This window comes from Vanacampus margaritifer, chromosome 19, assembly GCF_051991255.1.
Source record: "Vanacampus margaritifer isolate UIUO_Vmar chromosome 19, RoL_Vmar_1.0, whole genome shotgun sequence".
NCBI lineage: Eukaryota > Metazoa > Chordata > Actinopteri > Syngnathiformes > Syngnathidae > Vanacampus > Vanacampus margaritifer.
The window spans coordinates 1675585-1699914 of NC_135450.1; the positions used below are offsets into that span (position 1 = coordinate 1675585).

The 24330-nt window shown below is 38.4% G+C and overlaps 1 protein-coding gene across 12 annotated transcripts in view; it reads right to left on the reverse strand.

Annotated features, from left to right (window-relative positions):
• epha7 (eph receptor A7) overlaps window positions 1-24330 on the reverse strand; it is a 148537-nt gene that overhangs the window by 123206 nt on the left and 1001 nt on the right. For all 12 annotated transcript variants that reach the window (XR_013289320.1, XR_013289321.1, XR_013289324.1 and 9 more), the window contains exons 2-3: window positions 23963-24027; window positions 13118-13787 (exon numbers count right to left, since the gene is read on the reverse strand). Coding sequence is in view for 7 of the 12 variants with exons in the window: in XM_077551869.1 (XP_077407995.1) it covers window positions 13118-13787; window positions 23963-24027 (735 nt within the window). In the remaining 5 variants the exon portion in view is untranslated. The remainder of the gene's footprint in view (window positions 1-13117; window positions 13788-23962; window positions 24028-24330) is intronic.

Below are 24330 nucleotides of genomic sequence, written 5' to 3' on the forward strand. Positions count from 1 at the left end.
AAATCAAAGTAACAACAAAACACCAGAGTGGTGACAGCGACAATGATCCAACCAAGACTGAACAAAACCAGGGAACTAAATACATGCCAACTGACGAGACAACGAGAGACACCTGGACAAGACACAAGTGGCTGGGGGAGATGATTGGATGACACAAGGGAACAGGATGACGTGTACAGGTGCAAACAAAACCTAACAAGCAAGACAGGACACCAATCATAACAAATTTGCTCCCAACTGTCAAACTTTGTGGTTGTGTGTGCGCTGGAATATCATTAAAGCAATATCCTTAGTGAATAGGACGTTAACAGGGAGCAAGCTGCGGGTGCAGATATGCAGCATTTGTTGGCGATGTTAGGGAACGCACTGCATTCTTAGTGGTTTTGGCCCCAAAAATATTTCCCAACCACCAAACGAGAGTAGAAGCAACGAAAGCAGCAGAAGAAGCAGTACTCATGGCAACAAATGTACAACATATTGCTAGTTTAGCACGTGGCATCCGTAGGCCCCAATAAGTAGTTACAGCACCAAAAGGTGCAATGGCCGACAAGGATCTTTTTCCTGTAATATGACACAGGATTCTAGTTAAGGTAAGCCATTTTAAACTAACAAAAAAACTTTTTTTTTGTTGGGCACAGTTGACCTAAAACCACCAATAATTAGTTGTACTTACAAATTACTTATTACAAAAAGTAATTCAGTTAGCACAACAGTTACTGCTTTGTAAAAGTAATTAATTACTTACAAAGTAACTAAAGTAACTATGATATTTTTCTGTTGTCTGTGTCACTGACATTAACCAGCAAATCACATTCCCGCACGCACGCACGCTTTTGGTCCATATACTTTCCATAACTGGGAAGTCATTGTTTCCCACGCGGCCACTCCATGCAGTCATGGTTCCATAAAAGAGAAAAAAAAAAGTTTGTGCCAACGACAACATATGCCTGTTAACTCTTTGACTGCCATGGACGTTAAAAGACGTCAAGTAAAAACCTACGGAGGGCCGCCAATGACGTTAAAAGACGTAATCCAATTTTTTATTTTTTTTTTTTGGAAACGGGTGGAGGAAAGCCTTGGCCAGCTGCTGTGAAAGTTTCAAGCAGATCTAGTTAGCCTAATGACTATTTTTGGCCCCTAGATGGCAGCAATGACTCTCTTTTGACAAGATTGGGTAGGCGTCAGTAGAAGACGTGAGGCGGAGCTAGAGGGGACAATGGCTGGGGAAGGGAAGAGAACATGGCGACCGGTTGCAAGCGGCTCACGCTCGAGCAGTTTTTTTCAAAGACGAAAAGCATCGACCAACGCTAAAGAGCACATTGATGACGACGATGATCATCATCGATGATGATGATGGTGACTCCGAGGTTGGAAGCATTGACGCGGCAGTAGAAGACGTGAGGCGGAGCTAGATGGCTGAAGAAGCGAACAATGGCGACCGCAAGCAGCTCACACTTGGGAATTTTCATCGATGATGATGATGGTGACTCCGAGGTTGACGCAGAAGTTGCAAGCGTTGACGCAGCGGCTATGATGACGTCAAAAAGGTTCACGGGCTAGCGATGCTAACACCGGAAAACGCGGAGCACAACCGAGCACGCTCAGGCGGACGTTCAATCGGATGACGAAGAGTGCCCCGAGTCCAATGCATATTCATTGGAGGAGTGTGTACAGTCTGCTACTTGCTATTCCCCGGAAAAAAAGGCCGTCAAGAAAGTGAAACGTCTGCACGCGAAAGGAGCCTTCGCAAGTGAAACTAATCTGTTGTGCAAATCCTGCTGCGTCTCCTTGTACGCATGAGAGCGTTACAAAAAGAAAAACTGTATTTGAAACATCCACATAATTGTAAATAGTACCACAGTTGCACACATTTGTAAATAGTTTGCGAAATTGTTTTGTCAAATTGTTACACTGTTGAATGGAAATAAACGTATTTTGCAACCAAAAAACACTTTTTCATTGTTGATGATAGCGTTTTAAAAAGTAAAGCACTATTTAGGTGTTTGTGGCATCATTCATGGACAAAAAGAAGTGTACAATTCACTAGAGTGCATGAAATAACATCGTTTCACAAAAAGCTCTTTTTCTCCGCTTTTTGTTTCAAAACAGAGCATTTCGGTGAAACTAACCATTTTCTATTGTTGATTACTGAAGAACGGAATAAGGTAGCAACAAACAAACTTGAGAGTTCAATCTTTCATTTGGTAGTATGTGTGTTTCCATAGTCCAAACACAACATTTTCTGTGGACCTTGAAAGATCAGTCAAACTGCTTAAATCGGCTGGCACTGGCGACATCCCGTTTCTGAAAACGTCTGTCAGTCAAAGAGTTAAGACTCTGTACTATGGTTAGGAGATTACTCGATAGGGGAAGAAAAGTAACAGCTGATTTGCATTTCCTGGCAATCAGAGCGATTGTCACCAACATCAATTTGCATAAAAAGCAAAATAACACAGAATACTTAACCATTTTAATCACTGCTTTTTACTTAAAGTTTGTTTAGCATGAATGTGTTGAGCAAGATTGTGTACATGTATGCATTTCACTTAATGAAACAATGACTGTGGACCGCATTACAATCAATGACCTGTGTCATGTGTGTAGCTGTGTTAATTGACTTGTCATAGTGTGATGGCAACAAGGTTATTTTAGACATTTGAAAGTGTGTCACACAAAAGTGACATCATCTAGCAGCAGCCAATAGAAAAGCCCCTTCAGATGACGTTGCTCCCATGGTGTTTTTTTATATATTGCGCACAAGTAATGCACTATTTTTTTAAACTAAAATTAATACTGAAACTAACTCAAACTTAACTAAAACTAAGCATTTATGAAATAACTAAAACAGAACCCCCTTGAAAACTAAAATTTAAAAACCAAAACTCTAAAATGAAAAATTCCAAAACTATAATAACCCTGGATGGCAATGACTTTTTTTCCAGTTTCAACTTATTGGCAGTGTTTTAACGTGGAGGGTCGGAGTTTGGGCGGGGCTTTGACCGCCTTCCAGCTTTTGAGGAGAGAAGAGAGGAGAGCGCGCCCTCTGTTGGCTAAAGGCAATACCTGAATTGCTTGTGGCAGATAGTCAGAGACTCATGGATACAAGTTCACCAGGAACTCCTAAACCGCCTGTAAGTCACAAGGTTATATGTGGTTGTATATAATGTTACTTTCCACAAGGTTACATGAGGTTATATATGTTACTTGTGTAAAAAGTACTATTATTTATTATTAAAAGTACTAATTATTCATTCGCCTAAAAAACATATAACTTTAATAGTAATGTGCAACTTGAACCTTATCAAGTACTGCTTATATAGAACCAGAATATCCAACGATTTAACCCCTTCAGACCCGCATTTTTTCAGCTTTTTATTTTCATTAATTTTTTTCAGATTTTTACTCTTTTTCCAATATAAAATACAACATGGATTTTTTTTTCTCCATGTATTCGTTTGTTACAATGGACGCCAGGATAATATGGCTGTAACGCATTGTAAACTTACCAAGCTTATAAGTAACATTTATAACATGAACATCATGCAAAAAAAACAACTTGCATCTCTGATTGGTTAGCTAGGATCCAATCATGAACCAGAAGTGTTGACATCATCCAAATTACACGTTTTATTGGTTTAGACAAGCAAAAAATGTCATGTCCATTGCAATCATCTATGGGTCTGTAGTGGTTTTTCTCTGACTCATTGGGGGAAAGTGTGAAGTTTTTGATTTTCCTACAGGCAAGCCACAGATCTGAAGTCACCCAGAGAAACCCCACTGACAGCAATGCGCTCTCTCTATCGCTCTCCCTCTCTCCTTCTCCTTCTCTCTCTCTCTCTCTGGTGGCTAGACCCCAGGCCCTAGTAAAGATCAGTTTCACCCTCGTGCAACAAAGACACAACAAAGGAACACCAAAAACATGATCTTCTGGTCAAGATTTTTCCTGTCTGATCACATCATTCTCAGTGAGCAGGGAGGCGCTGACAAAAAGCCATCTGTGCAACAGTTCAGTTAAAAGGGGCAAAATCTTAGAATATTAAGAGACATTGGATCAGGAATTGAAAGCGATGTCTTAATATGTTAGTGCAACTAGAGATGAGGGCTGCTACAAAAGCAGAAAAGGTTATTTTGTCTTGCAGTAGGAGAAGGCCTGGGCAGGGGACTTTACTAGCCATCAGGGGTCAATTGCTGCAATCCATCTTCCATTTTGACAGTGCCCTGTCAGCCAGTGCACTCACAGTACTAAATACACCAGGCCGTCTTTTATGTAGCACTGTGCTCGTCTTCACCCATGTGTAACTGAAGTTAATATTCACTGACCCAATGCATGGCGTAACTGACAATGTTGGCACCATCAAAAATACACTGTGATCCAATTGAAGGCTTCTTTTAACAAAAGCCTATTTTACAAAGTGATGGAGCTATAGACCTTCTGCACGTGACGTCACAGCCCTGATCGAAACAGGACGCTGGACGGCAAGAGAACCACTTGCCTATATTGACCTTGGTTGCTATTTGTTTACTGTTTAACCAGTGAGTCGCGAATCAACTTGAATGGGTTACTAATTGTACTTTTGCCCAAAAATACATCATAGGACAAAACATTAAAAATTAAAAAAATTGATAATAATGGTAAGTGGAAAGTGGTTATATAGTACTTTATCTACACCAGGCTTCTCCAACCGGTAGCTCGCTAGCCTCAAGCTCCCAGGCCCCTGGTTGAGGACCCGAGCCCAGGTGGGCCAGGAAAATTATTATTATTATTTTTGTAGTTTTTATAGATTGTGGTTAACAAAATCAATGCTACTTTAACGCTACTGTACTTCAGTTTAACGTTGACAAAAGGTGAGTTATGTAATTTAGGCCACTTTGTCCTGTTTTGAAATCAGTTACCATTTTCAATCCATAATAGACAGGACCAAGTCAGATCGATCATATCTATCTATTTAAATGTTGAGATTTGCATTTATATAGATCTCCTGCAGATCCCACCTGTTTGACAACTGAAAGTGATATCCATTTGATGAATTCGATTTAAATTTGTTCTGTCAGGGTGGTAATCAGGATAAATTAGGGCCTTATTTGGCTTTTTGTTTTTTTTGTGTGTTTTTTCAAATGCAAAATGCCTCACTTTTGTCAAAACCTTAAGCTTAACCATTGGCTTCCTTGCACACTGACTGTTGCAATCAAACACTAGTTGCTCAACTGCCTAACAAATGGGCCGCAATCAACTGTCAGTCTCTAACTAACTTATTTTTAATTCTCTGACAGTCAAGATGGAAGGTGGCAGCGTGTAAGGGATGCTGTATCTTCCCATCACATTTCTTATAAACAAGTACTGGAGGAGTGAATGAATATGTAGCCAGGAGCTGGCTACATATATCTTTTTATTCTATAAAGGTCAACAGATGATCATTTTTCAGATAGTGATTGATTTCACAATGGTGTCATGAGTCAGTGTACATTACAAGAGCCCTCTCTCTGCATCAAAATGAATGAAACTTTTTTCAAAATATTACTTCTCTGTAAAATGAGCACTGACAAGCTGCAGGAACACTCAGAACATATACCAGGACAGAGTGCCACACAGCATGTTAAATAGACAGGGGGTTGGTGGTTTAGGAGTATAATGGTTCCTCATCAGTGACAGTGATGAATGAGTAGATCATAGCATGCTACAAAGGTCTTTTGCATTGACAGATGGGGATCATCCAATGACCCAAACGACAACTCAGTCAGTTTATCCAACTAAATATTTTACTCGGTGTGTCAGAACCATAGCAACCTGCATATAATAATTTGTTCAAGAAATAGTCATTTCCAGAGGATGATATTTTATTTTATTTTTTTTTTAAAGAAGAAGCTGGAATTTCCTTGCTGGAAGAACAAAAGTGGACACATCAAAATTTTTCATGATCTTGTCAACAGACACTAAACCCAGATAGCAAAAGATGTTAAATCAACATTGAATTAAGGTTAAGAAGGTTGATTTTTGGTTACGGTTGAAGATTGATTGGTCAATCAACATTGATTCAACAACATTATGTCAACATTGAAGTTTGTGTTTAAAAGATGACATTGCATCTAAATTGTATTTTGGTTGAATTCAAACGTTTGAAAGGTCAATGTTTAATTAACGTTGAGTCTATGTTTGCCTTTCTCCTTTTTCTCCTTCAGCGAAGAAAGCGATTAGGAGAGGGGGGAATTCTGTGGACAGGCCTGCTATATTTATTGCACAATCATACATATAAATATTGCATAATTGCAATTTTACATGATTGTAATTCCTTTTGTTTCAAGCATGACAATTTCTTGTGATTTGAGGGACACTGAATCCAATGAACTTAACTCTTTGACTGCCAGACATTTTCAGAAAAGGGATGCCGCCAGTGCCAGCCGATTTAAGCATTTTGACTGATCTTTCAAGGTCCACAGAAAATGTTGTGTTTGGACTATGGAAACACACATACTACCAAATCAAAGATTGAACTCTCATCTTTCATCAGAAAAAAAAGTTTGTTTCTACCTTATTCCGTTTTTCAGTAATCAACAATAGAAAATGGTTAGTTTCACCGAAATGCTCTGTTTTGAAACAAAAAACGGAGAAAACAAGCTTTTTGTGAAACGATGTTATTTCATGCACTCTAGTGAATTGTACATTTCTTTTTGTCCATGAATGATGCCACAAACACCTAAATAGTGCTTCACTTCTGTAAAACACTTACCACCAACAATGAAAAAGTTTTTAGATTGCAAAATACGTTTATTTCCATTCAACAGTGTAACAATTTGACAAAACAATTTCGCAAACTATTTACAAATGTGTGCAACTGTGGTACTATTTACAATTATGTGGATGTTTCAAATACAGTTTTTCTACGACACTTCTAAGTTGTGATCTTTCCAAGAGGCATAATTTTCAATCGCTCTCTGTCTCTGTGTCTCTCTGTCTGTCTCTCTCTCTCTCTCTCTCTCTCTCTCTCTCTCTCTTTCTCTCTCTCTCTCTTTCTCTCTCTATATATACAGTATATATATATTAATATTTTTATTTCAGTGCTGTTCAAACATGAAACAGACTGCAACCTGTTTATTAAATGCAGTGACCCAGTTATAAGACAAAAGATAAATAAATACATTTTCATACAGATCTTGCAGTGTACATGTACAAGTACTGATTAGTATTTTCTAAATTTGAGATTTTTAAAAATCGCAATCATCAATTTATAGATTCGCATTGGGATTAATTGCCAGGTACTAGGCAATTCACACCCCTAATATATATATACAATGTATTTTATATAGATTTTTTTTTCAAGATACTTTTTCTGGACTATTTTTCTAGACTATTATCATTTCCATGTGACACTCCTACGCAAAGTTCTCATACTTCAATCCTTAATAACTCAAAACTTGTGGGTTAAGTTAATGACACATCTTTTAGAATGTTATACAGCTTGCTGAGACAAACACTATATATGGATCATCTTTATGCGACATCTTTAGGCAAAGTCCTCCACTTTCACATTCATTTGAAAGGCTCATACAGACGCTCCCCACCTTACGAACGAGTTACGTTCCGGACGATCGTTCGTAAGGTGAATTTGTTCGTAAGTTGCTTCAGTGCTATATTTTGTATTATAATTTATGTTTAAAGCCTATATAAGTATATTGAAGGTTTATATAAGTATGTTTAAGGCTTGTACAAGTAACCTGCATTGGTTTGTACTGAAAAAAACTTTTAAAATGGAGAGAATAGGTACAGTACTGTACTGTACTACGTATGTTAGAGAGAGAGAGCGAAAGACACACACAGTATGTACATGTACGTAATAAGATAAATAAAATGAAGTTTAACTTACTTTTGGAAGATGTAGTCGATGCTTAAGGAGATGATGGAGGAGGAGGAAGAGGAGGATTTTATATCATGAGAGATTCTTCGTCGTCGCTGGAATCGGCTTCAAAAGTTATTTCCTGCTTCATGGGGACCGGCGTTTCTTCCTCCTCCTCCTCGCCACGTTGCTCAGCCTCCAATGAGCTCTCACAGCGCCAATCGTCGGTATTAGCGGCGGAAAGAAGCACTACGCGCAATACAAAATCTAACTTACAGCATTTCTTTCCGAACATTTTTCGACATACTGTACGCGCAGAAATGTTCGTATGTACCATTGTTCGTAACTCGAATGTTCGTAAGTAGGGGAGCGTCTGTATAATGTACGTAACTCTATCCTTATTCAACGTTAAGCATAAATGAGCCTTTGTCTGGTCTATTCCAAATAAGTATTTGCTCACTAATAAGGTGAAATAAGTGACTGAAATATTACACAAATATTATTATTATGCATGTAGATTCTAGGGCGCCACGGTGGCTGACTTAGCATGTCCGCCTCCCAGTTCAGAGGACGTGATATTGAGTCCAGGCTTCGGCCTTCCTGGGTGGAGTTTGCATGTTCTCCCCGTGCTTGCGTGGTCTTTCTCCGGGTACTCCGGCTTCCTCCCACATTTCCAAAGACTTGCATGGCAGGTTGATAGTACACTCCAAATTGTCCGTAGGTGTGATTGTGTGTGGATGGTTGTTCGTCTCTGTGTGCCCTGAGATTGGCTGGCAACTAATTCAGGGTGTACCTTGCCTACTGCCCGAAGCTAGCTGGGATAGGCTCCAGCGCCACCAGCAACCCTTGTGAGGACAAGCGGTTAAGAAAATGGATGGATGGATGGATGGAGATTCTAATTTAGATGATGGTTGAATCAACATTAATATTGTGTGATTTATGGTTGAAAACGTTGACTCAATATTTTATCAACCTTGTGCTTTCTATATAATTCAAACTTTAGAATTCAATATAAAATCAACCAAAATATGCATGTAGATTTGGATTTAGATGGTGGTTGAACCAACATTGATATTGTGTGATTTGTGGTTGAAAAACAAATGTTGACTCAACAATTTATCAACCTTGCACTTTCTGTAAATGTAAACTTTAGATCTGAACGTAGATTCAATACTTAAGCTGAACTATGTTTCAACATTGATTCAACCACATTTTGCTATCTGGTAAGGGACTGGTTTGTCAGGAAGTCAAAAAATGTACTTTTTGATCTGGATAAAGAAACTAGCTCACATTTTCAATGGTATCCATTACTTTTAGAGAAATCAGTAAATAACTGCTCTTGTAATGCCTTTCCAACTCTGTGACGTAAACACGCCCATCACCCCCACCTATATCTGGGTTAAGTCAGTTTTTACACAGTCACAGACACTTTAAATTCATATATTGTTGTGAAGACAATTAGAATTCAGATTACTCTTGATCGAGCGGCATCTAAATGGTGTAATGGTGGACTCAAATGCTGATGTTTCTTTAGAATTCCCAGCAACACTTAAATATAAAGCAGTGGTTCTTAACCTTGTTGGAGGCACTGAACTCTACCAATTTCCAATGCGCATTCACCAAAACCTTTTCATTGAAAAATAAAGTGTGATTTGAAAATGAACAAGGAGAGTAACCTTTTCATCAAATCTGGCTCCCTTCACCTTGAATTTAGAAAGTATTGTGTTCTTGTATTCCCCATCGCCGTGCAGCTTAAGACCGTGTTTTTAGTTTTGCTAGATAGCTAGTTGTGCTGGAAAAAGAACTGCTCAATTTGGGATTACAAATCATACAGTTAAGACACTAACATCCATCACTCAATTGAACTAAATATTTATAGTAAGACAACCACTGCAGTTTTCTTAGGATAGAACACAGGGTGCAGCAGATACAATGAAAACAAGAGAGGCCCCAGAATTGAACCCTCTGGAAGACCATACATTCCGTTATACATGTGAATTTATATTGCATATATTCTCCACTCAATTTTTTTTTTTTTGCTCATCATAGTTAGTATGAAGGGATTACAATACAAAGAAATCGCACGACATTCCATCACAACAGCCACAAGTCGACTAGGGATACATTGAGTTCAGTATCTGCCAATACCGATCCACCTCACTCCAACTTTGTACACAGGAAAAAAAAGAGAGATATAAATCTTCTGAATTGTTTATTTACAACAACAAAAATCAGCTTGATGAACTCCGTATGATGTTTTGAGTGATATCTCTGGAGATGCTTAATTACATTTCTGGTGTGTTATAAGTTGAAGTTTTCTTACCACCCCTCGTGATGTCGACTTTTAGGTGTGGGAAGTGTGAAAAAACTCCACAAGCTCCACATGTGATCCTTCGGCTCACTCGATTGTTTTGAAAACAAACTGAAAACGTGCTGCTCAGGCATAACTGTAAACTGCATAGGCAAGCCTCTGTGGATCGGGACCATTATCACTGATACCCAGTCCAATTTATTTTCCAATATCGGGGCCGATACCCAATACAAGTGTCAGATCGCCAATGATGGCCAAGCGGGCGTATCATTACAAATTATTTGAGTCATCTTAACCTCCGCCGAACCCCTGAGACTAGTGTTGTTTCGTTCTTGTACGTTTCGTTCAAAAAGAACGAATCTTTTCAGTAAAGGTGAGTGAACAGATCACTTCCTAAAGTGATTTGTTCTTTTCTCAGTTCATTTGAGCTCAGCCACGCTCATGTCGTCAATCTTTACGAACGACCAATGAGCAGCCAGAGTCAGACACACGGGCGAACATACTCCCATGATATTGGCGTTAGCCAACGCAGATTAGTGAACGAGTCAGTGAGTGAACGTGTTGCCATTTCCGCTTCACGAACGTATCAGCGAGTAAACGAGTCAGTGAGTGAACGTGTTGCCATTTCTGTTTCACGAACATATCAGCGAGTAAACGAGTCAGTGAGTGAACGTGTTTCCAATTCCGGTTCAGGAATGATTCAGGGAGTGAACGTACGAATGTCTTTGATTGAAACACACCCAAAATTAACTGCGTGTTTTATTTATTTATTTATTTTTTATTACGTCAGTGCCGGGGGGAAGGGGATGTAGGGGGGATGTAGGGGGGTCGTAGACGAACGATTCGATGAACGAATCTTTTGAACGGTTCTTTTTAATGAACTGATTCTAAAGATTCAGTTCACTTAAAAGAACTGTCATGCTGCCTGAGACTGATTTACCGAAACCCAGGGGTTCGATCGGTCAAGAACCAAAGACTAGAAAAAAGTGGTCTCGCATCTCAGTTTTCACGTAAAAATGTGAATTTTGTGAGCCAATGGACACACTGACTAGCAAAACTGCAAGCGGGCACACCATCTTTATGTAAGGATTAAACCCAAAGAGAGTCTGTTATAAAAATAACAATGAAAAAACAGCTGACTTTCATATTGACATTTGCATGCTGTTTCATACACTGTTGTTGTTGCACCTTGTCACAATAAAGGTGTCTTGAAAGCTGGAATGTGTAAAGACTTGATATGCTGCGGAAAGTGGTAAGTGAATATTTACGATATGTTTCAAACAATTCACACGATGTACGCATTTATACAGTACTCTTGTGGCTTCTATTTGACCAGAAAGAACCATTTGAAAGATAAGTAAAGCTTTAACACACTCATTAAAATCGCTAAGTTCACAAACGTGCACTCTACCTTGCCTTGACAAAGCAAGTAAACATTGGCAAGACATCACAAAGGCAGCGCTGCCACCTACATGTAATTGATGCGAGCGGCTAAAGGCTAGCTGTATGTCTGCTATTGGTTTAGTATTCAGTTTAGACCAGTGGTGTCAAACATATGGCCTGCGGGCCACTTTTCGGCCCGCGAGATGATCTTGTAAGGAAAAATAATAATAATGTCGGACCAATTAATCAGATAGCTAACAACTAAACATATAAATTTGTAATTTTACACGCAATCCTCAGATGAGCAATGCAACTTGTACACAGAATTGACCTGGATGTCATTATTTTACACACAACCCAAAGTTACGGTTTGTTGAAAAAATAAAACATAGACCAACATAAATCAAACATAAATGTGCTGAATGCGACATACATTCAGACAATGCATTCTGGGAACAATATATGTGCAAAACAGGTAGATATAACGCGCCCGGAACTCATATGGGCCAAGTGTGTTTTTTGCATTTGTTCAATTTTTTAGAACAATAATGAATCAGCTCCGGTGTAAGGAGAAGAGACGGCATTGACTACATAATGATACAGGTCGTGCGTTGTGAATTCCGGCAAAGTCGGCGATTTGAAAAGAAGGTAAGGGGCTGTTTTCAAACTAGCGATCTCCAACTTAGGTAAATATCGCGCTCTATGAGTCCCGACTAAATGTGGAACTTGACTGACAGGCGAACTTCGGTTGAAATAGTAGATTCCATGGCTTTATGGACAATAATAACTTTTAATTTGTTGGAATTTAGATGTTCCTGGGGTTGGTTGGTAACCCGGTGGGTAGTAGGTAATGCCTGGTCGGTGCTGGATTTCACTTTCCTTTCTTTTCTTTGATCCTTCCTCGGGTCTCCTGACAACCTCACGACTCTAGCTGGATTCTGAAGTATTCGGTTTAGGTGAACGGTATGGGATTTTTAATAGGTTTTAGGTGAACTAATGAGTTCACACTCACACGCACGCACACATGCACACACACAGACATACACACGAACATGCACATACTCACCCACATACAAAATAAAATAAATAATAATAATAATAATAATAAAAGAGAGGGAGAGCAATGATGATGACATGTCAAATCGGTAAAATTACCGAATGAACAATACTGAGCTCTTAAGAAAAAAAAGAAATAGCTTCGCGAGCCGGTCTTGAAATCAAGATCGCAATGTTTCATCCATATTTCATCCATCCATGCGGTGCGGTTGGGTAGTGTGCCGTCCGGTGCTAAATGTAATTACATTTACAGCAATCTCCAATATTTCAATAAGGATTTTGAGGGACAGAAAGTATTACATAGATAATTATAACTCTGCGATCCTGCACAGCCACAATAATGGGCTAGCCGAGATGGGATAGGATCTCACATTCATTGTCATCTTTCATAGATGTCTTGAACTGTAAACAACACACTAGAGAGAGGTGGAGTATGAGAAGCAGTGGTAACTAATTCGTAAACTGTCTGATGTCTAAATAAAGCACTTTGCTGTGATTATAAATCAAAGTAAATTAAATTAAAATTAAAGCAACTCACGTTCGCATGTGTCTCCTTTCTGATGAAATCCTGCTTTGCATATGCATTTCCCGATGGGCACCAGCCATTCCCCTTCAGCGCTGCAGTGCATCTTGGGAGAGTTGTCAGCCTCCACTTCTGCATCGTTTACGCATATTCCATCGACTTCCACTAGGGAGGAGAACTCCGATCCTGTCACGGTGTCTGGGAATATAGCCAGGTTCTCGATGATGGGCCAGCACTTCTTGTAATAAACTTTGACAGATACCAGGGCAATACATGCTCCTACATCTTGAAAAGCCAGGTAAAAGCCCTGCCTGGACAGGGGGCCAATTATGCGCACTTCAGTGTTGAGCTTCATCTTCCTCTCGCCGAGGTCGCCCTGAGTGAAGCTCTCATCTGCTGCAATTGTGTCAATTTTAACATACTGGTTCTCTCGCATACTTCTACCCACCTCTGAATCTGTTTCCTGGTAATATAAGTTGAATGTCTCCTTGCAAGTTCCCACCATACCAGGTAGACTGTTACAATCCCTTAAGGTAAACTTCAGTTCCACAAATATTCTCTGGGCATTGCCCTTTTCAATCCAGTTAGTTCGAAGCCAGTTATCCTGATTGGGCTCCATGACTTTGCAAACTTGGTATGTGCGGATGGGTGTGTAGCTCTCATCCAAGCCGCTGATCTCTTCCCACTAAAACGAGAAGATTAGAGTTGCAAAAATTAATCGATTAATCAACAACTACTTGATTATCAACTTAATTGATAATTGTGTGAATGCATATATTATTCAGATTACTTATTATTATGATTATTCTCCACTTTTTCTTCCTCAACTTCCGCGTATAACATTCGATTTTCACCGTTCCAATTTCAACTTGCTACAAAAATTTACGCCAACTGGGACTTTATTTTTCTCATTCCACTAATGTACATTTTTCACAAAATTTAACATTTAATATCAAATTTACCCGATTCATTTTCAACGGGACAGACATTCAACTTTTTCTAAGTTCAAACTTCACACATCCATTCCCTGACAATTTATTATTCCCAGGAGTTTGCTACCACTCAGTGGCGCAGTTGGTAAAGAGCATTGTCCAGAAACCAGGAGGTCATGGGCTCCAATCCCACCTCTGACTGTACATTACAAATGGCCATTCTGCTAAGTGATATACATGCTTACCAATTGATCATATTGGGAAATATATTATGATTTTACTTGTATGATTAAGCGCATGTGTCCCCATTTAGCGGTGGTTGCTTCTTGGTTATACTACATTTTTAAATATAAATATGCATGAAATTCGGCAAGTCGGTTAGCTTAGAGGTTAAGCACATGCCATGTCAGAACGTGGTTTCAAATCCTGGTTGGAACACAACTTCAATTTCAGAAATAATCATTGTCTAATTATTTAACATCTATTGTACTAAATGTCTTTTCACATTATTAAGTTTTTTTTATATATATTATTCCACATTTCAGCTTTCAGTATTGTACTGCTTTGTTCAATACAATTACATTAATGTCACAGATGCTTCCATGTCCACAATACTGTAGTGCAGTGGTTAAAGCACATGACTAGCATAAGTAACATTTAGTTTTGATTCCCGCTTGGAGCACATTTTAGTCCAAGTACTATTTCATTTAATAATCATTGTCTAAATAATTAATATCAATTATATTCAATGTCATTTCATATTATTATTATTATAAAACATTTTACATTCATTCAAATATTTTCATTCAGCTTTCAGCATTCACACTCAATTTCTCCAGAAATTGCACATACTTTTGATACCTTGTTTAAGTGACAATGGACTTCATATGCACGCCAGCTCAATACAAATTTCCGGTGGAAAGAGTTGGAGGCATACGAGCTTCCAGTTTCCATTTATTCCAAGCTACCAAGATGCCATCTGGAGGAAAATGAACTTCATTCTTTAAAATTGTGTTCACATGGGTTTTTGTAATCAGTTTTTGTGTACTGTATTCAATAGCTTGGAGCTGGTGCTTTTCAAGGTTAAAATGTCATTCGAAGGAATTGGCTCCTCCAGTCAACTCAGGTGTACTGTTATGTTCAACTTATTTGAACATGTTTACCAGAGAGATGGTACTACAAATAAGATAGAAAGTTCATACCTCAGACTTCGAGATTTACTCTTTATTACAACATCGATTAAGTGACATAATTGTTTTAAAAACCCAATGATTTCCACCACCGTGACTGCCTGGTGGAAGGCACTAGAATTGACAAAAGCCCAAGTGGAGCCCTTTGGGCTCTCTCCCCTATGGCATAACCCCGACTTTCAACTTAACAACCAACTGTTTTATTTAGGTGTGTGGGAGCAGAAAGGAATTACACATCTCCACCATCTCTTCTCAGATAATATGTTTATATCATATACATCCTTGCTCCAAAAATACAATATAAAAAACGGAAATTTTTTACATTATCTACAAGTTAAAAATATGATAAAGAAAAAAATTCCAACACTTCGGGGTACGCTCCAACCGCCTGTTTTAGCTAAAGATATTACCAAGCTTTCTCCGACAACAACAAAAAAACTTTCAAAAATATATAAGTTACTTTCATATACTGATAAAATGTCTTTACCCATCTCGAAATGGGAGACAGACTTGTCTATAGCACCGGAATCTGACTTTTGGATTCAAGTTTGTGAAAACGCATTTAAAATGACAAAACACACAAATTTACAACTTATCCAATATAAAATTATTCACAGAACATACATTACTCAATATATGATTAAGAAAATGGGACTCTCAGACTCCGACATTTGTCTCCAATGTTTACAAAACACTACAGACACTTATGTTCATGCTTTATGGTTATGTACTCCGGTTATGTATTTCTGGACTAAAGTCTTAGAAAAACTTTCCGCTATTTTGGACTGTAGGATACCTTTATCTCCAAACTTGTGTTTGCTAGGTGACCTAACAACAACTGATTTACCACATAAACAATTTCAATCTACACTTGTAGCCCTTACTATCGCTAAAAAAACAATTCTTGTTAACTGGAAAAATAAACAAACTCTGAATATCGACCAATGGTCTAACCTCCTCATAAATCACATTTTAATGGAAAAAATATCTGCCTCAAATAAAAACCAAATATCAAAATTTATAGAAACATGGTCTACGAATATAGAATTTTTTAACCTAATTCTGGTTACTTAATTCTGTCTGTTAGCGAGAGCCACTACATCGTGATAACTTACATTGATGTTTCTGCATTTGGCAATTTATTATTATATTATATTAATAGTATGGGATTTTTTTTTAATGGGCTTTAGGTGAACTGATGAATACACACATGCACGCACGCACACGCACGCACGCACATGCACATGCTCACCCACATACAAAATATATATATATATATATATATATATATATATATATATATATATATATATATATGTGTGTATATGTATATATATGTATATATATTTTAAAAAAAACTTCTTTTTTTTTTTAAAAGGAGAGCAATGATGATGTCAAATCGAATGAACAATACTGAGCTCTCCTGAGGAAAAATAAAATAATTATTATTTTTTATTTATTTATATATTTATTTTAACAGTTTTTTTTGTTTGTTTTTTAATATTGCTTATCCTTTTCTGGATCATGATTGAACTGCAGTAGAAAAACCCCCCCCAAAAAAACAGAAAGTTCATACATTTGGCAAGACAATTTAATTATTGCAACAGGAGTCACAAAGCTGCACTCCTACTCCCTCGCTCCCGACCTGTCCCTGCAAGCGAGACAAATAATATCGGCTGCACCATCACGAAGCTTTGTGGGAACATTCATCCTCATCTTCACTAGCTAGTAGTACAGTCGTCCTTTGCTACGATGCGATTCGGTTATTCCCTCAATTCAGAATCACTCCAATGCGGATTTTCATTTGTAACCATAACTTTAATGCGGGTTTACCTATTTTGTAAGCTTTCTTGCTATTTTTCTTCCTTCTAAATTGGACCACGTTGGACTAACCCTAAACCTAACCCTCGTAGAGACGTAAATCACCATAAAAATAAAATACAATCAAAAAAAGAAGAAAAAGAAAAAAAAATCAACCTCTACTTTGGGGAAATTCACTTATCGCAGGGGTGGGCTTGGAACGTATCACCCACGAAGAGTGAGGAAACACTATATACTGTAATTTCATATTTTATATATAATATATTTATTATATTCTTGTCATTATAATTATTTTCTTATTGGTTGCCGTTTATATTTTTCTAAGCTACATTTTTTTGAGTCAACACCATGGAACATGACAATGAAGGCTCTCAATCCTATTTTGTGGATTTATTTGTGCTCTATAAATAAAGTTGAGTTGAGTGGGTCAGACTAAGACATTCAAGTCCATTTTCACATAGGCTGTGTGTACTGTGAAGCAGCAAATGGCTCATTAAATGAGATATGGTGCTTTGATCGCTTTGCCGACATTTGGATAACTGGAGCAATTAATAAGATCATAAGTCATTTACAGTAACTTGATGTCATTTCAGCAGACTGCGAGAATATTTTAGAGTTCAATGATATGCTATGTGTTACACTAGCAACTAAATTTAGTATACCTCAAATGCGGAAATTATGCGTGCATAAAATCCATTTTCTAAATCCTTTGAATTTCAGCCTCTCAACAGGAAATAATCTCAGATTTCTGTAGTCCTTTACGAAAGCAAATTTGTTATTTTTGTGGTGAATCAAGATAAAACATTTACAAACATCTGCTTTTACTTTGGAAAACAATGACCAACATTTGTGCCCATTTTCTGACATGGTACAGACCTAACGAGTAATTTAATTTTAATTAATTTATATTTGTGTATTTTTGCACTGTCAATTTGAAATAATGTCCTGTTTTTTGATACAGGGATGTAAATAAAATAAAAAAAATCAAACTCATCGATTAATCACCACGAATTATGATTATGGCACCTGTGGCTAATCTATGATTGCCCTATTTATGTTGGGTAATCAGCAAAAACAGAACGTGGAGATGACCGGGATTGAACCCAGGGCCTCAATCTTGCGCCTGCTGCACTTCAATGTTAGCGCCAAAGTAAGCCCAAAGTAAGACTGAACCGGCCAAAGGGGTATATGGCACAGAGGAGGCGACACTTTCGGCAGAAACTATCATGCGCTTAGTTAGGGGAGAGTGGGGTAATTTGAGCCAAGGGGCAAGTAGTTCCACCCGTTATTTAGAAAAAGTTGGCCATGTGACCACATATTTTTGAAGAGACATCCATTTTGCTCATCCGGTAAAAAAAGGGAGACGCATGGCTTGAGAGGTAAGCACATATAAGTTCAAAAAACATTTTTTAGCCCTCCAAAGTAAAATTTATATGGTTAAGGTGTTTTTATGGCTGTGTTTGAACAATTATAGACAACTTTGAAAACAGTTCACACATGTTTTAGTGCTTTAGTAAGTTAAGTTACATCATCATGCTGGCTCAAAACAGCTGAGGGATGCTTTTTTTTTTTTTTTTTTTTTTAATGGTGGGTTTGGGGTAATTTGTGCCAAAGGACCTGGGTTAAATTATGCCAATGGCACAATTTCCCCTAAATTAGGATGATTTGCCCTATATTACTTTATTGTATTTCATTGTTGTTGTAAACTGTATTCTTACATTTGATCACTAAAAGTATGTGCCATTCTTAATTTTTGACCAAAATTCATCATGCCGTTCCGTTCCGTTCCGTCTTCAATTCCGCTTATCCGGGGTCGGGTCGCGGGGGCAGCAGTTTTAGCAGGGAAGCCCAGACTTCCCTCTCCCCAGCCACTTCAGCCAGCTCCTCCGAAGGGATCCCAAGGCGTTCCCAGGCCAGCCGAGAGACGTAGTCTTTCCAGCGTGTCCTGGGTCGTCCTCGGGGCCTCCCGCCGGTAGGACATGTCCGGAACACCTCCCCAGGGAAGAGTCCAGGAGACATCCGAACCAGATGCCCGAGCCACCTCAACTGGTTCCTCTCAACGCGGAGGAGTAGCGGCTTGACGCTGAGTCCCTCCCGGAAGACCGAGCTTCTCACCCTATCTCTAAGGGAGAGCACGTTTGTGTTTTTAGATATGATTTGAATGAATGTGCTATCATACACAGTATGTTTGTTTTTTGGTTTGTTTTTTTAAGTTTTCTTGAATTATGAACTGGAGTTTGGACTGTGCTCGAACCCGGCCTCTTGTTTTTGTTTCCAGTTTCTATCCCAATTGTGCCGTACGCTAAAACTAAATATCTGCAGAGACATCACACTACACCAGACATGGGCAAACCCCGGCCCGCGGGCCAAATTTGGCCCGTTATGCTTTTCGATCCGGCCCGCCGAACTTATCCAATAAGGCTAGAAAAAAATTCAAAATCATTACTTTAATTTTGTCCCTGCAATGCCACGTTTCACCAATAGGTGGCGCCAGCCGCGGCGCCAGGATTTTTATTGTGGGTGGGCCTGAGGAAAAATGAGAGAAGAAGAACGGGAGGCTACTGCACAGCGGTTGGCGGCTAATTTACAGGCTCAGCAGAATTTTTTTCACCGACAAACTTCAATTCAGGAGTCAAGTACCAAGGCAGATTTTTTGCTGGCGTTCAAATTGGCGAAGGCTAGCAAGCCTTTCTCCGAAGGCGAGTTTTTGAAAGAATGCATGGTAGAGACAGCAAGTCTCTTGTGTCCGGAGACCAAAGGCAAGTTTGAAAAAATCATTTTATCACGCAGGACAGTGACTCGCCGTGTGGAACTGATTGATGAAGATATAGTGAGCACGTTAAATAAAAAGGCGGGGACCTTTACGTTATATTCACTGGCACTTGATGAAAGTAACGACATAAAAGACACTGCTCAGCTCCTAATTTTCATTCGAGGGATAAACGACCGTTTTGAGATAACTGAGGAGCTTTTGAGCATGGAGTAGCTGAAGGGGAAAACGCGAGGAGAGGACTTGTATGCACATGTGTCCGCTGTCATTGAGAGGATGAAGCTTCCTTGGAGTAAACTTTCCAATGTCACCACGGATGGATCGCCAAATTTAACAGGAAAAAACGTCGGACTGCTGTAAAGGATCCAGGATAAACAAATTGCCTCATCACTTCAGCTGGTGTCCTGTCCCCTGTCACAAGAGCCTGAAACAGCACCGCCGGACCTGCAGTTGGAACTGATCGATCTTCAGTCCGACTCTGCTTCAAAGGAGAAGTTCAAGTCTCTTAAACTGAATGACTTTTATGCCTCACTGGACGAAGCCGCGTTTCCAAACCTCCGGAGGACGGCACAGAAGATGCTGGTGCTGTTTGGCTCGACCTACGTGTGTGAGCAGACGTTCAGCATCATGAACATCAATAAAGGCCGTCACAGATCCAAGTTAACTGACCAACACCTCAGACCTATCCTGAGAATTGCCACAACAAAACTAACTCCAGACTTTGATGTACTAGCAAAAAAGGGAGACCAACAACACTGTTCCCACTGAAATTTGTGAGTTTTTCTACTTATGTTCTGTTATGGAAAATAAGTTTGAAAGTGCGTCTTTTAATTGAGTGTGCCTTTATGCACAGCAGTGGAGCAGAAATAATTGACATTGAGTATTTCGTTGGGTAATACTGTAATGTGTTTTGAATGTTGAAAGTGTTCATCTTTTTTCAATAAATCTTGATTTCTTTAACTTTACGCCTTGAATTGAAATCTATCAAAAATAGATGCAATCACCAGGTTTGACAGATCACAGTGTATGTGCTATTATAATCTATTTACATTTCTCCTCCCACTTTGCCAAATACTGTGTAAATGCCGCATCTCGCATATTCATTGAGGCAAACGTACTACCTGGATTAGGGCTATTTTAATAATAATCATAATAATAATAATAATACATTTCATTTAAAAACAGCACCTTTCAGAACACCCAAGGTCACTTTACAAAGCATAAAAACACAGCAAAAGTTGAGCTAAAACAATAAAAATGAAGCTATTGGAAAAGCTGTTTTAAATAAGTGGATTTTGCACATTTGAAAAACGCAGTCCTTAGTGCACACTATAAGTAAATCAGGTTGTACATTTATCTGTGTGTGTTTACTGTGCTATGAGGTCCAAATGCTCCTGGTCCGGCCCATCTGTCAAAATTTCAAACCCATTGTGGCCCGCAAGTCAAAAAGTTTGCCCACCCCTGCACTACACCACTCCACCCCTAAGAAACTGTGGAGTTGTAGGGAGGATACAAGCTGATAGGCATCTGGGCATTGGTGGAGCATAGCTTTAATATTAACATTTTAAAGGTACAGGAATTGTTTTAACCTGTCCGGGACGTTTCTAGGCAGAGACTCAACGTTTTCCTTCCAGCCAAGCCGCGGAGGCAAACTAATATCAGTGGCATATGCAAATTTCGCTGTGTGAACCCCCACTCCTAATTGGTGGACTGTTTCCACGGACGTGTTAGGAATTTAATTCCTGCGTCTTGTCTGAATGGACTCTATGCACAAATAACCATGACGTATTTCCGGGAAAATCTCATCTTTTTCTGGCAATGCCATTGCCGTTTGTTTTCCTTCAGAGAACATCGACCAGTTGTCAGCATTTTAGAGTATTTTTTCGTCATTTTTTATGAGTGTGGTTGCGTGCATTTGGCAAGGCATCAAAGAAGAGGAGAGATGACAGTACGCCGTGTGATCACTGCCGTGTGCCCACATAGACAGGTTATAACTCTGCCTTGTTTTTTTTCTCTTATGCTGACCACCGGAGACAGTTTGTTGTAACTTGTTAACATTGGCAGGGATGACTGTAGTTGTCGACCACACATGGGCGCCGTTAGTTAACAACAGAGCTGTATTTTGAAGCTTAATCTTTGATGTGTTATTACCCTGTTTATGAAATTATCTAATGTTTCTGCCTTTCTGGCTTTCATGTGCCTGTGTGTATATTATTCATAAGCTGTCATTTTATTGTATTAAAAATAATGAAAATATTTATATGAGTCATTCTTGCAACGCTGTCGGATTTCCAAAGCAACCACTTTTCAGCAAGGCATTATGAGAAATGTCACCATGGGCTGACATAAAAAAAATAAAACACTAGAAGCATTACATCTGCTTCAAAATATTGACGAGGCAGAGCTCGTCGGATCCCGTCGACAAAGAGGAGAAGACTTGGACGAAGAGGAGGCTACGGACCATAGAGTTGTTGTTGTTGGCTGGTTGATTTATTGAAGATATTAGCACATTACAAAATATAAGTTGAAGTTAAAATAAAAATTTGAAGAAATAAAATAATTAATCAATGTCATAATTTACATGTTTAAAAGGAGTAGGAAGCACAATAACATATATATTCTTGTCCAATAACGTATCATTAAAATAAAAACAAAAAAGTAGTCCCGGGAGAGGAGCTACAATACATAATTTACATTTACATTAAAAAATGTAATAAACAAAATAGCTTTAGTAGCTACTCAAACGACTTGTATTTACGTGTAATAATAATTTAAAGCAATTACATCGTTACCAGAGCTCAAGCCGTTAAAATTACGGCTCTGGGTGATCTAATTAGTAGTTTTAAAATTCTGATAGACATAGTGTTAAAGCAAAGAGCGACTCCTGTTCTTTTTCAGTGGGTTAAAGATTTAGGCTTCGAGTTTTACATCACATTAACAGTGCGCTTCGCTGAAGTCTCCCCGCACCGGAAGGTTGGGTGCACTCATACGTCGAATGCGGAAGTGATTTATTAGATTACAAATTACACATGAAATAAGAGTATTGATAATTGTAATAAATACCTTTTGTAAAGTAAAATATACATTATAAAGCAGCAAAATACCTTAGTGATATTTGTTTTCAAGAAGTCTAATCAAAATAGCGAATGTGCACACAACCTGGCTGGTATAAAGTCCCAAAGCAGTGGCAGCAGATGCATGGCTGCCCTGTCCTTCTGTCAATGGCAGAAAATGAGCTGACGGTCACACTGTGCTGAAAAGCTTTGCATCTCAATAAAACGATTTGACAGAATTGACAGAAAGTCAGCCCTGCATATCTTAATACTATTTAATATTGTCATATTGCCCACCCCTAACTAACACACCTTTCCATATGTCACAAAAAAATACAATGCCTGAGGTCGCTGATTAGTCCATAAATCCCAAGACTTGTGAACATAACAACATAAAATAAATATGATGAAGAGATAAGGGCAATGTAATGCTTAAGACTGAAAATGACGGGGGGGAGCAAAATGTTTGAGTTAGGAACTAATAATTTTTAGGAATGATGAACATAGTTCGAAAAATTTCAATTAGGAACTATGTACTCAATTATCCCTCCATCCGTTATCTGAACCGCTTGTGCTCATGAGGGTTGCGGGCTGAACTGAACTACAGTAGTTAATTTTAAAATTTGTGAGCTGAACTTTGAACTTATATGTGTAAAAAACAAACTTTCCCAACACTGAAAGTTGCAAAGATGTTCGCAAACAGTTTACATTTGTTTAAGTCCACAAAAGTTGTACTACTGCACATTTCATGAGGGAAGTTGCCAGTTTAATTTCTTATTACTATATCTTATACAGCATAATGTGACCCCACTACCATATTTTTTTTTAAATAAAAATGTTCTTAATGCTTTTTTAAAACAGAAAGTTGCTATTTGACACAACTTTAGTTTTGTGTTATGTATCCTGAATAAATTCTAGCCTCAATTGTAGCAGACCAGACTCTAGCTAAGTATGCATGTCTGCAAATCAATTTCTCTGAATACTTTTTAAATATGTATTTACTTATTTTTAACAATCAATATTCTCAGTATGTGCGGAAATGTCTTAAAGCCATCATCATTTTTCTTACAAGGTCGGAGATTCTGCACACTTACCCCATTGGGAGGATAGGAGATCCACTCCAGATCTGTCTGCTGTGCCTTGGAATCCAGCAGAACCACTAATAGGACCAAGAGGCAGATGGTTATGTTTCACTTGGGTAAAATGGTTTAGATTCACCTTATGACCTAAAATCTGATTATATATCTTGACAGCACCTTAATTAATACCAGCAGCAGTTATGGAAAACTTTTTAGTTGAGCACAAAATAAGAATACAATAAGTATGTAAGTAACAGCTGCATGAACAAATGTAATTGTAGTAATTTTACGGTCTGTTTTTGCAAAACCTCAAAGATAGATAGATAGATAGATAGATAGATAGATAGATAGATAGATAGATAGATAGATAGATAGATAGATAG